Source organism: Gracilinanus agilis, chromosome 2 (genome assembly GCF_016433145.1).
Source record: "Gracilinanus agilis isolate LMUSP501 chromosome 2, AgileGrace, whole genome shotgun sequence".
NCBI lineage: Eukaryota > Metazoa > Chordata > Mammalia > Didelphimorphia > Didelphidae > Gracilinanus > Gracilinanus agilis.
This window is the reverse complement of record NC_058131.1, coordinates 655509201-655523345: the sequence shown is the minus strand read 5'-3', so window position 1 is coordinate 655523345 and position 14145 is coordinate 655509201. Positions and strand designations below refer to the sequence as shown.

Sequence of the window (14145 nt, the reverse complement as noted above, 5' to 3'; positions counted from 1 at the left end):
AGGATATGTACTGTTGTATAGTCCTTTAGGCATAGCTTCAATTGATTTCCAGAATGGTTGAATCAGTTCACAAGTCCCCCAACAGTGTATTCATGTCTCAGTTTTCCCACACCATCTCCAAGTTTTGTTATTTTCCTTTTCTGTCTTATAACATTTATTTCAACCTTGATAGGTGTGGGGTGGTACCTCAGAATTGTTTAAATTTGTATTTCTCTAATAGTGATTTTGGGGCATTTTTTTTGCAGGACTATAGAGAGCTTTTTAATTTGTGAAACTTGCCTGTTAATATCCTTTAACCATTCATCAACTGGGGAATGACTTGTATTCTTATACATTCCATTCATTTCTGTATGTATTTAAGAAAAATGCCTTTATTAAGATTTGTAGAAAAATTTTGCACAATTATGATTACTATGTATTACTCTCCATCCTATTTCCCACTGTTTAGTTTCTGACCATCACCTCTTTTAGTTCGCTCACTTTCCAATCAGCCCCACCTCCTTTCTCTTATCACCATCCTCTCCTACTTTCCTATAAGCTCTAGATTTCTATACCCAATTCATTGTGTATGTTTTTCCCTCATTGAGCCAGTTCTGATGAGAGTAAGGTTCATGTGCTCCCTTCCCTACTTTTCTCATTTTCCCTTCCACTGTAAAAGCTTTCATGCCTCTTTTATGTGTTGTAATTTCATCCCATTCTTTTTATCTTTCCCTCTCCTTCCAATATAGTCCTTTTTCTTATGCCTCAATTTTATTTTTTATGTTATCCCATCATATTCAACTCACATCTTTGCCCTCTCTCTATGTTATATACCAGTGATAACCAAAGTGGGCACCACTGCTGGTGGGTGCTGCAGCAATCCATAGGGGTGGCGATGGCTACAGGTGCATTTGGGAGCCGTGAATAACTTGTAAGGGGGCGGTGATAGTAAGGGGGCTCTAAGTAATATTTTTTCTGGAAAGGGTGCAGTAGGCCAGAAAAGTTTGGGAACCACCGTTATACACTTTCAAACTGTTCTAACTATGATAAAGTTTTTGGGAGTTACAGGAATCATATTCCCATTTAGGTATGGAAACAGTTTACCTTTTTTGAACGTCTTTTGATTTCTGTTGTTCACCTTTTTATACTTCTCTTGAGCTTTTATTTGATAATCAGACTTTCCATTCAGCTCTGGTCTTTTCATCAGGAATGTTTGAAAGTCCTCTTATTTCATTGCATTCTCATTTTTACCCTTGAAGGATTATGCTCAGTTTTACTGGATAAGTGATTCTTGGCTATAGTCCTAGCTCCTTTGTCCCCTGGATCCTTAAATGTATAAGCTACTAAATCTTGTGTTATCCTGACTGTGGCTATATTTGAATTATTTCTTTTTGCCTGTATGCAGTATATTCTCCTTGGCCTGGAAGTTCTGGAATTTGGCTATAATGTTTCTGAGAGTGTATCTCCGTTTACATTTGGCTAATTCTACTTTGTAATGAGTTCTTTTCCTCAGCACATTTCTGTATATCTTTTTCCATTTAGCCAGTCTCCTTTTTAAGAACTTCTCTTACTTGTATTTTTGGGCTGCTTTTTACCATTAACCTATTCTGTTTTTCAGATATGAATTTCTTCAGTATTTTTTTGTACCTCCTTTACCAAGCTGTTGACTCTTTTTTCATAATTTTCTTGTATCATTCTAATTTTTTCCCCAATTTTTCTTCTACTTTCATTTGATTTTGAAAATCCTTTTTGAGCTCCTCCATTAATTCTTTTAGGTTTGAGAAAAATTTACATTTTTCTTGGAGGCTTTGGATGTAGCAATATTGACTTTATCTTCTGAGTGTGTTTTTTGTCACCAAAATAACTTTGTTGAATTTATTTTTTTGTTGTTTGCTCATTTTTCTAGCCTTTTTCTTTTGTTTTTATTAAAAACAATTAATTTTGAGCTTTGTACTTCTGATGAAGGCAGCACTGTTCTAAGTTTCATTCACATTTAAAAATAAAACCTTTGAAATTTCCCTACTGGAACTTGCCATTAGCCTGTGGGACTTCAGTTCTTTTAGTACAAATTTAAATTTAAAGAAAAAAGTATAGCTATTCATTTGTTAAACAATAAAATATATGTCATACAGGTAATATACATAATGGTACATTTTATGCATTTATGAGTTTCTAAACTTTTAAAAAATCTCTGCATTTCTAGCCTTTGTGTGATATCTGATGCCTTTCAAGTTTTTTGCAAACAACTAACCTTAAAGAAGAAATTGTGTATATTTATGGTATTAAGATAAAATATGTTGATATTATACAATATTATACATATATTTTATGCATTTCTGAGTTTTAAAACTCTGTGTTGTCTGCTGGCATTTGCATATGTTGTATGCTGCTTCTGTAAAACTTCCCCCAAGATTTCCATTTAATTTCTCATGCTGACTAATGATATTGTTAATATAGAAAAGTACATTGGGGAAAGTCACAACGTGGAAGAAATACCTGTAATTTATAATTGAAGTGGCCTCTTCCTACTCTTCTGCTTCTTGGTTCAACAATCCCAGAGCTTGGTTTCTGGTATTTATACTTGATTTTTTTAAACATCATTCTTTATGGTTTAACATCCAAAGTCAGTGATAGTTTTGCTTGTGATTATTTCCTCCAAGATTTGGCCTCACTCTTCAACTCTATTTTTCTCCTTTCTTCATCCTTGTTTCTTTTTTGGATTGCATGTATTTTGCCACCATTGTGTATGCATGTGCACATGCATGCTTGCATGTAAGAATGTTCAACCCTCTGTTCATACAGAGAAGAATGAAGAACATGAAGTGATTTCTCCTGGGTCCTTTCCTTTAAGTGTTTTTCATTTCTTGCCTCTCTAGAAGGTAGCTGGTGGTAAAGTGGTTAGAATATTAGGCCTAGAGTTTGACTCTCAGCTCCCAGAGTTTCAATATGACAGAGTCAAGAAGGTCTGAGTTTAAATCTGGCCTCAGACATTAGTTTTATAACTCTGGATAAGTTCCTTATCCTCTACCTCAATTTCCTTCACTATAAAATGAAATTATAATGGCACCCATCTCACAGGATTGTTGTGAAGGCCAAATTTGTTTTAAATACCTGCTCAGATTCCTGGCACATGGTAGATACTTATATTTTCATTCTTTCTCTTTCCTAATGCAATCCTGTGAACCTTCCCCTCCTTTTTCTTTCTTCCTTGACTACAATCAGTAGAGCAGAACAAAACCTCTTCCTAGTTCTTATTTGTATGTAATGTTGCCTCCTTTGTGACTCTTATAGAATGGAATTCTTAAGGGACTCATCTCTTCTTCCCCTGTTAGATTGTAAACCCTAAATCTTTTAGCTTTTACTGGTTAGTCAAATGTTATTTATCAATTTATGTTGCTCTTGATTCTGGTGTTTGCTAGAAAATACTCTTATTTTTTTTAAAGGCATATCCTCTTGTCCCTTTCTCCACAGGATGATGCTTGGTTTTTCAAGGGAAAAGTATTCTTTATTGTAAGCCTTTATCTTTTACTTTTTGAACTATCATGTGCCATGACTTGCTCTCTTTAATATTATTTTCTTCCAAGTCTTGTGTGATGTTGACTGTGGTTCTTTGGTATTTGAACTTTTTTTTCCCTGACTGCTTGCAGGTTATTTTTTCCCTCCCTTTGATTTGGAGGTTCTGGAATTTGGCAATGATTTTCTTGTTTTTAGGAGGAGGGTGGAGATGTGTGGATTACTTTTATTTTTTACTTTCTTTGATTCTGGTCAGTGCTTGTTCCATTTTTTTTTTTGGTGGAGCTCATTATTTGAGTAAAATTTTCCAAAAGCTCTTACTTAAAATCTAATTTCATTCATCACTTATAGTTTTTGTGGACAGACTATTTTTTGTTTCTGAGGCTCTGCTTATACTTGTGGAGGTTACTCTTTTCTGGAAATCTCTTAGGTTCCTCTTAACTCATTTTGTTGTCTTAAAAAAAAAACTAAATCCTTTAGCCTTTTTTGGGCTTTATCTACATTCATATTTGCAAAATTTGCATGAATAATTATCTTTATAAAAATAGTAATATTTAACACAACCCTGTGAAGTAGGTGCTATTATACCTCATTATTATATTATATATCATCTTATTTTACTACCAAGTACCCCAAGCCCGTCTTGACTAAGTAATCACATGGCATGATGAATGAAAATCATCAACTTTAATTTTTCTATCTAGATAGAAGAGTATCAGATCTTCCATCTGCCTGTATCTTTAGGACTTTTGGGTGTCACTATATGCCCTGCAGCAGAACTTTCTTTTGTATTATCCCTCCAATTAAAGTGTGAGCTGTCCTAGAGAGCAGAGAGATTGTCTTACTTTTCTCATTTGTGCCCCAAGGGCTTAACAGTTTCTGTTACTTACTTACTAAGTACTTAATAAATGCTTTCCCAAATTCATTCATTTTACAAATGAGTACACTGAGGCTGAGAAAAATTAAGTGATATACCCAGAGTCTCCTAGCTAGGAAGGATTTGAGACACTCGGTCAAATTCAGGTCTTTCTGACTGCAGATCCAACCCTTTAGCCACCCTTTCTGTGACTTCTGTTGTCTTTTCCAATAACTTTATAATGAATTTCTTCTTGGAAGAATCTTCTTTCTTCCTGTTTGAGTATTCCCATAGTGTCAAGATCTTTTTTCTATCTAAATTCCTTTTGAGACAACATCTTTCCTAATAGTTTCATGATTGTGTTTTTTTCATCCCTAAAATCTAGTTCATCTCTCTAACTGGCCTATAAGATTATGTCCCTTTGGGCTTAATACTTCTAATGATCTTTTAACTCTTGCATCTCCTACTCCTGACTGATTTCCCAAGTAGCAAGTTGTTTGAATTATTTCAACTCTACATTCTTATGGAGAAAGTTCTTTTGAATTGTTGCAAATCTCCTGCTGGGGAACCTCTTCTACTCCCACCTAGGATTCTGACTAATTTCTCTAATTCCCATTCCAGTCCATCTCATATCATACTTACAGATTAATCTTGATAAAGCATCACTTTCACTTTAGCAGTTCCCCAACTTGAGAAAGTATAGTTTCCTTTTACTTAATTCAACCAGAATATATGTGCCAGGGATTGTGCTTGAGTTATAAAAGCAGAAAAATCATTGTCCTTATTGAGCTTAAATTCTCTTGAAAGATTGCTAAACATGTTCATACCCTCTAGTCTCTCAAGGCTCACTAATAATCTTGCTCTTGTAAATCTTTAGTTAAAAAAAAAACAAACCAAACCATTTAAGTGTAGGCAAATAAATGGAGATAAGTTGATGAACAGAATCACTGAGGAATTTTTAATTCTGAGAACAGTAGAAGCAAAATACTTTAAGCCCACAGAATGTTTCTTAAAGGTGAGGAGTACATTTGATTGAGGTCCCAAGAAATTTGTGGATGGTGTGGCAGTAGGGAGAATCTTATCTAGCAGGTCAGAAAAGACTTGGGAGCAGAATTTATTAAAGATCCTTTCTTTCTGAGTGAAGAGGTATATTTGTACATCCCAGAATGAGTAGTGTTTTTCTGCAGCAGTAGGGAAATGCTCACAGCATCCAGGCAGAATGCTAGGGATGATATGACTGCAGCAGTCTCTTAATATCTTGGAAGGAACTCCTCTGGTATATTGGGAAGAAGTCTGATTTTGAGTCAGGACCTGCATTTGCAACTTGACTGGCATTTCTAACTTTTAATCTCTCTGGATCTTAGCTTCTGCATCTATAAAATGAGAGGTTCTACTAGATGTGACCCTAAGATCTCTTCTAACTTTAAATTTGTGGGACTATAAATCTAAGTAAGTCTACCCTGGTCTGCCACAAACATTCCTCTTTCTCCCCACCCCACAAGCTTGGATACACAGGGAGTGCTGCAGAAGGCTTGGTGCCAGCCACTCCTGCAGGAGATGGACTGTTCTCTTGCCCTCTTCCTCCCCACAACCCCACTCCTGCCAGCATGAAGAGAAGTCATGATGTTGCTCTCTATAAACTGGTTGCTCCTCCCAACTATAGGTTACAGAGTGAGGCTTACTGTGACATTTATTCCATCTAGCTTTCTCAGAACCATCTGTCCTGGACTACACTTTACGTGGCTGAGGTCTTGGGTTGGATTGTGTTCTATTAGCAGATCTTTTTTCTTTAGGAAAAGCCACATGTTGAGAGGCCTGAGTTAGTAGAGGATCAGTCACAAGCCAGTATCCTCTGAGAGAAGGGGAGATAGTAGGCAGCTGTTTTTCATGGAAGATGAGTTCCTGGTTCAGGGATGGTACCTAACTGGATAAAGAACTATGTTTGTCAGCATATACATAATGGCTGACATACCACTTGGCTGGCAATCTTACTAGATTGGGAGTGGGATGTGCTCTAGAAAGTGTGTTGGGTGGGGCCGTGAAGATTGAGTAGAAAGAGAGTTGAAGTGGCATTGAGGAGAAACAAGGGCTTTCTGCGGTTCCATTTAAAAGTAGTAATAGTTATCCCTTGTGTGCCTTCTGACTCCTAAAAAGAGGAGTGATTGGTACAGTACTAAGCTAGGAATAGCCTTGGAGGGCAGAAGGCTCCCCTTAGGAATAAGAAGAGGGAAGACAAGATAAGAGGTTCTGATTTCTTCTGTTTTCTAGACAGCTTGGTTTATAAGCAAGTATCTTTTTTTGTAATGCAGACTTGTATGCAAAGTTGTTTGTTGTGAAATTTAACAACCTGCAGTGTCTGTCCTTTGTGTTTGTGATTTTAGATGCTACACATATATTTTCTTAGTCTTGATGCCTTTTTGTTCTTCCTAGAAGAGTCACAGCAGACAGTAAACCCACTTTTTGGATATGTCTGGCGTGAGCAGTAGATTGATTGGTAGCAAGAGAGGGGGTCTTCTAGGCAGAGGTTTCCCTTGCCACATAGCTTATAAGGAAATATTATGTGAAATATAACAATGTTCTACAGCAAGAATGTACCTTTTGCGATAAGGGGTACCAGTTGCTGACCCCTGACTACACTTTTCTCTGTTAATTTGGGTTAAGATCAGCCTATAGCAATAGGTACCTAAGGCTTGGGGGCTTATATTTTGGTTTTCTGAAGGTTATCCACATTATTCATTGGTAAGCAGTGCAGTCAGGAAGGTACTGAGGCCAAGCTGAAGCAAATAGATTATGCTAGCAGAATTGTGAAGCTTTGCATTGGGCTGCTAAATCAGGGCTCAAGCCGGCGGCAGCTGGAGAGTGTCCAGGATTAAAGTGTTTTTGGTTTTCAGGGAGGGGAGGGACTAGAGTGGAGCAGCAGCAAACAAGCATTGGGCTCTGTCTTTGTCAGGGTGCCCCCGTTATCTTGGTCAGAGAATTTCAAGCCAGCTGCTCCCAGCGGCAGCAGATCTGCTGTAGCTCAGGGCCTGTTTGTGTTGCTTTTCTGGCTTCGCTGAGCCCAACTGCACCTTTTTTTTCTTCCTGTCTGCTGTGCTGTCTTGTCGCTGGAAGGGAAGTCTCCTCCTTGCTGCTTCTCCTCCCCTCCCCACCCCTCTAGTTCTAGGAGATGATGCCGCTCTATTGCATGCCTTGCTGATGTCACTGGCAGCGGGGTACGCATCAGCAGCCTGATCACATGCTGGCCCAGTCAGTAATGCAGACGGGATAGGTGTATGTGGGGTGGGGGGGGTGGGAGGTTGTATGGCAGCCGCTCCAGCACTGATACCCTAAAAGTGCCAGGACGGTGGCTTGCTGTACCTTGATAAGCGTGGATTGGAAGCTGTACTTTGAAGAAACTCTTTTATTGATATTTATATATGTGTGTATGTATGTATATATATTCATACAGATATATATACATATAATATATGTTTTATATATATATATATATATATATATACGTACATATATTTTAAACAACACCCGTAACTCTTGGGCTTGTGTCTGTTTTATCCAAAACAGACTTCCCAGACTCTGAAGGAACAGTTACAAGCAGGATGCTTTTCCCCACCTCTGCGCAAGAATCTTCCAGGGGCCTCCCGGATGCAAATGACCTGTGCCTTGGCCTGCAGTCCCTCAGCTTGACAGGGTGGGACAGACCATGGAGTACCCAAGACTCTGATGCTGCAGCACAGAGCAGTCCACAATCTGGTGAGTGAATTGGGGCTTGGCAGGTGGGGGTTGGTGTGAAGTGGGGTGCAGCTGAAATCTGCAGCAACAGTTGTCGGATTTTCTCTTTCCCTGTCTTCCTCTGTTATCATGGAACTGTTTTGCAGGAATGTTGATGTAAGCAATATAGCTTGTATTTGTAGAGATAGCCCTTTTGCCCCAAAGTTGTTATACCTCTGAGGATCTATGGGCAAGCGATAGGAAGGCAATTAATGTTTGTCTTTTTTTGAAAAATTATTTGAGTAACCCACAAGTGCCTAGTTCCATCTTGGAGATGATGTAGCAAAACATTTTTAGGTAGAGGGAGGAGTTTGAACATTTGATGTCAGATTCACATTTCTTATTTGTTGAATGATATGTAAAATGTGTGTGGTGGGGGTGGGGTGGGGTTGGGGAGGAGAGAGAGAAGAAGAATTTTAACTTGCTGATCTTGCAGCCATGTTGCATTTAGAATTTATTTGTCTTGAGGCTAGAGGGATAGTGGGAAATAAGGATTTGACCTCTAGAGTTGGTGGTTTGGGGGCTAGTAGGGAAGGAAATTTCTAACTTGGGGCCCCACCCCTCATCCTAAAGGTCCCAGTTCTGTACAATTGATGGGCAAGCACATCCTCCATCCTCTTATTCTCATGCGCGTGTGTTTTTTTTAATGAGGGATCAAAGACTAAACTCAATTTAGATTCAGTAGCAGGAGATTTAAGAACTTGGAAAATGGCTTGGAAAGGTATGGGGGAGTGTGTATGTGTGTGTATACACACACAAACAACCTTTAAAGCTTTTGTGACTCTAGTGAAGGAGAAAGTTCTTGTTATATCCATTGTGGCAGTGATTTTGGCCTGTTTTTGGTGGGATGGGAGATGCAGGCTTAGCCCTAGCTATTTAAATGCAAGCCTTTTCAGGTGCTTCGCAAAGCTTGATAAGATTTTGTATGTCTGAACATTTTAATGCCCAATTAATTCTGATTAAAAAAAGTGTTGGGAGGTAGGGTTTTGGGACTTTAAAATTTACATAGGTGGAGAAAGGGATATAGAGTGATTATTTGACCTCTTCTTTTCTCTCCTAGGTAGCATTGGGTTTATTGAGTAGTCAGTCTGTTATACTTCATTATGATCTGATCATTGATGATGGGTGAACTCTTTCGGTCTAAAGTTCATATAGTGCTTTCTTAGAATTTAGATAGGAAAGATGACACTGAAAATCCATGTCTTTCCTTTGTTTTATCTTCACTTGCAAGTATAGTGCTGGCTTTGAGCTTGCCAGATGGTAAAGGCCTACCTACCTGTGACTTGGGCAATGTTCTTCCCTCGCTTTCCTGTCTTCTCTGGCTTAGTTGCTTTGGTTTGAGCTGTTTTAACAGAAATAGAGTTGAATTTATGTTAGACTATCTATGCTCCCTGCCCAGTCTTGTGATCAGTAGCACATGACTCTACGAGTAAGAGCTATAGCTTGTGGCTGTGGAACAGTGAGCAGCCCCACATGGACATCAAGTCTGTGACCTTGGCCTTGTAGTGGGGCATTCTAATTTGTGTCAGACAAGAGGATTTTTTGTTGAAACCATCTTTCCTTATTCTTAGATCTTGGGAATTAGTGTCAGCTCCTTCTTTTCCATGTCTGTACCATGTACCTTCTTTGTAGCCCTCTGATGAGTGTACTGCCTCCTTGGATTGGGATATAAAACTCCTACCACACAGCTGTGTTACCAGATCTCTCTCTCACCAACAAAGCAAGAACATTCAGCCCACGTTTCTTTGCCCACACTGCTTCCCTAGCCCTAGGACTGGATGGACTCCTTTGGAGGGAGTAGGAGTTCTGATAGGTCAGTAACTGTCCTCCTTCATAAAGAGAGCATTGGAGAAAAAAGTGTATGGGGCATGTGGTTCTTATTGGATATGTGATGCTATCTCATTTGAGAATACACTTTGAAAGTACACTCTCCAAGCAAGTTGGGTGTTTTGTTTGTGTCTATACAAATTCTGGAATCCCATGATTACTTAGGCTATTCAGTCATATGAAACTTTGTCCTCTAAGACAAACTTGCTTCTGTGGTAAGTTTGACTATCTTTTGTAACTCCCAAGTATTTGGGGGAAAGAGGTTAGAATGCAGCAGGATTTAAAAAACAAAACAAAACTTCATAGTAATAGAATTTTCTAGAAGAGATTTTAGACATTTTGTCCAATCTCCTGCCTCCCTTCATAAACTTCCAAACCTTCCAAGGATTTTTTAAAATTTGCATAAAGATCCATGATATATTAACCCAGGACAATCAAAAGTGTCCCTTTCTATGCAGTCCTATGACAAAGGCAAGACTCTTCTAGCTATGGGTTTTTTGTTTTTGATATTTCAAATCTATGTGAAAAGAGATATTCCCTGTTACTGGCAGCTTACAGGATTTCTGATAATTTCCATCAGGTAAGCACTGAGTTGGATTTGTCCCTGTGGTTTCCCCTTGACCCATGTTCATCTTGTTTTTAGTGTATCAAACACTCTGCCATATATATCCTAAGGTGGGTTGATTCAGTACAGCTTCTGGTTCATTGCATCTTGGGGAGATTGGCTTACTTGGGGTAAGATGATGTAGGAGCAATTGTGGGGGTGGGGCTCATGGAAAATCTATTTGAATCTACTCACAGTTACCTTAGATGTTAATGTTAAAGAGGTTATCTACAGCTTTGCTCAAGGCACTACTATTTGGAATGCTGGCTATAATCATCTAGTGGATGATAGAGTATTCTTTGTTCAGCTAAGTAGGACTTGTCTTGTTTCAAATAAAAATTAATTTGAAGGTTTCAATTGTGAACAAACTTCTCAAGAGAGGTTAGGCCTTTGGCAAGGACTTTCTTTTAGCTACTTCTAGTTCAAGGTCGGAATAAGTACTCTCCTGTGGGAGTTAGGCATCTGTGAGGCCCAGGACATTGCTCCTAATGTTAGTGCTACTCTGATCTTCCTTGTTCAACCAGTAAAGTACAGAAACTGAGGACTTAGCCTACTTTTCTCTTTCATAAGGTTATCTTCGTAAAGGAGCATTCATCAACAGAGTTGTTACATCAGAAATGGGCATTTGGACAAGTTGGTTATCCCATAGAAATAGCTAGTAAATCTAATTAAAATTTCAAGGGAACCCTTAATGTTAAAGGAGACAGTATCTGTAGCATCTTGTGAAGATCCTTCTTGGTTCTGCTTCCTGCCCCAACTTCTGGCCAGTCAATTTTCTAGTATTCCCAGTATCACACTTGCCCAGTGTTCTCCAACTAGGGAAAGAGCCGAGTTGTCAGGGCTTGGCTGGGTTGCAACTCTGGTTTCTTCCAAATGGCCTTTTATGTGAACCAATTAGAATGAAACCTATATCAGTATCTGCTGCTGCATCTTTGATTCCAGGGCTCTAGAAAACTGATGTGCAGGTAAGCATTCTTATAATCCTGAAGTGTGCTTATTCAGTCCAGGGCTTGTCTAGAAAAACCAGCCTACAATGTGGATGTGTTGCTTACATCAACATAACTGATTTAATTGGGATATCATGGCCACTACTGCCTATTTGTTTACTATATTTCAAAGCCCGAGTATTTGTAATCAACTGGGTTAGCATAACCTATGGTGGGGAGCTATTTTCTGTGTGTACAAATGTTAACAATGATCCAGGACACTAATGATGCTCTTGAATTGATTTACTAGAGCATATCCAGTCCCTATGACCAAAACAATGGTCATTGTGGAAGGGCCTAAAGCAGGGTTTGGCAAAACTATGGCCTCAAGGGCCAAATCCACAGTTTGTATAGCTAGGATCTAAGAATGGTTTTCACATTTTAAAATACAATAAAACTTAATTTAAAAATGTAAAAGCCATTCGTTACTTACTTCTGTCTAAAGGAATCCTGTATTGGAAAGATCACTGACCTAGAAGTAGAAATGAGTTCTAGTCCTAACTCCTCCATCATCTTTGACTCTGGGAAAAGTACAATGTGTTAACTTTATGTTCCTAGTTTGTAAGAGTTTGAATTAGATGACCTATAACCATGATGGTGAACCTATGGCACGCATAAGGTGCACTGTTGCCTGCCAGAATTGTTACTAGAAAGCTAGAGGGACTCAGGCAGAGCTGCTCCCCTCCCCCTCTCCACCATGCCTATGGACTTTTTCCCCCCCCACATCATCCACCCTTCTGTTCAGCAGCCCAATGAGAGCACTTTCTCTCTGCTGTCTGGGGTAAGGCGGGGCGGGAGGAGGGGCACAGCACATGATCTCTAAAAGGTTTGCCATCACTGTCCTATAACATGGGATCTGTAAGCTGTTTTTTGTTTTTACATTTTTACATTTTCATTTAATGTAGTCAGTTTCAAACCTGTGTAGTTTATGCATTTAAACGCATTATTCTGAGAAGGGGTTCATAGGCTTTACCTGACTGGAATTCTAAGATAAAAAGCCCCTGATGTAAAAGGCTGACATTCTGCTTTAGCCTTCAGAGGGATTGGAACCAAGTTGAATTGGTAGAATTTAGAGGCCTATTGTAACATAGAGCTCAGAAATGCAATGTATGCTGCCATGGTATAGTGTGGGTAGTAAATTCCCTATCCCTGGATATCTTCAAGAAAAGTGTAGGGGAATTGTTAGCAATAGTATAGATGGGACAGAATTCATGCTTTAGGTGATTATTGGATCTAGAATCCTCTATTTGGAAGGAAGCACAGATTATCTAGGTTTCTGTAATGGCTATGGTGGTTTGGGTTTGGAGCAGTGTCTCTTCTTCCAAAGGGAAATAATTATGACCCCAAGGCTTCAAACTCTTGTTATACCTAGGAGAAAAATGAGCCATACTTGTTTAGAAATAATTGGGAGGCTCTGGGGGATGATTGAGCAAATGTGAGGCAGGTTGTTGGAGTAGAATATAGGAAGTAAAGACTTAGAGTATATCTGTATTTTAGAAGCATTATTTCTGAAATTAGCTAATCAGTGATGGGAAAACTACGCCCATGGGCCAGATGTGGCCCCCTGAAATGTTCTACCTGGGCAACATTATTCCTTATCTGACGAATACAATGAGTAGGATATAATACAATGAAACTTCAAAAGAGTTGCCTTAGAAACAGACTGACAGATGAGCATTTCCTTTCCTTTGGCCCCCCTCTTTAAAAAGTTTGCCCATCACTGAGCTAAATGATACCAGACCTAGCTGGGTTCCTGGTCTGGTTTGAGAGGGGGCAAGAATGAATTACATAATCAGAGGAACCTTAGAGGAAATAAGTTCTTGCTAGGACAATGGAGAAACCCAGCATTAAAGATCAATCTATAGATTAATCTGTCTATGGATTTGGTGGGAAGATAAGTTTTACAATAGGCCCCACGACTGAGGAAAAGAAACCATATTGCTTATGTATTTAGGTCAGTTTTGATACTATGTGAGTTAGCTATGTGACACTGACATTCATTTGATAGAAGAACATTTTTTTTCTCTGCACCCTGTATTGGCATTGTTTTTTGCTTTTTTTTTTAGATAACTGAGATAAAACTGAGCCCACAGGTTATACTTTCATTACTTTATTACTACACCTTTCTCTTAATAGTAAGGGAAATGGTATGTTCTTGTTCCTTTACCTACATTAATACATACATAACTTGCTGGTCATGTGCCCATTTGAGGCCTGGAATCACTGTTAATGATTTAAGTCCAAAGTTCTGTACCAGAACATTTTTCCTTCTAGCACACTCACCTAGATTTAGGAGAAGCTTCCTGACCTGAGGAATTGGTGTGAGGAAAATGTTTAGTAGTAGAGGTGTTGGGGGAAGAGAATGGGGTAGATGAGGGTAAGAAAGTCCTGTTCAGAGGTGTTCATTTTAGATAAGATTCTCATCTCTCTACTTGAACTTTGAACAGATCGTGTGTGTGTGTGTGTGTGTGTGTGTGTGTGTGTGTGTGTGTGTGTGTGTGTGATGACTGGTAAACATGGGATTTTAAAAAGTTTGAGCATTTGTCATCTCTGTGACCCTGATCCTGCCACTCCCTACACTAGTGGCTTTGTGCTGCTGGGGAATGCATTAG

At 38.9% G+C, this 14145-nt stretch overlaps 1 protein-coding gene across 2 annotated transcripts in view; it reads left to right on the top strand.

Annotated features, from left to right (window-relative positions):
• Window positions 1–14145, top strand: part of CPEB1 (cytoplasmic polyadenylation element binding protein 1) — a 59582-nt gene that overhangs the window by 14490 nt on the left and 30947 nt on the right. For both annotated transcript variants that reach the window (XM_044665782.1, XM_044665781.1), the window contains exon 2: window positions 7910–8098. In XM_044665782.1, coding sequence (XP_044521717.1) covers window positions 7910–8098 — 189 coding nt within the window. The remainder of the gene's footprint in view (window positions 1–7909; window positions 8099–14145) is intronic.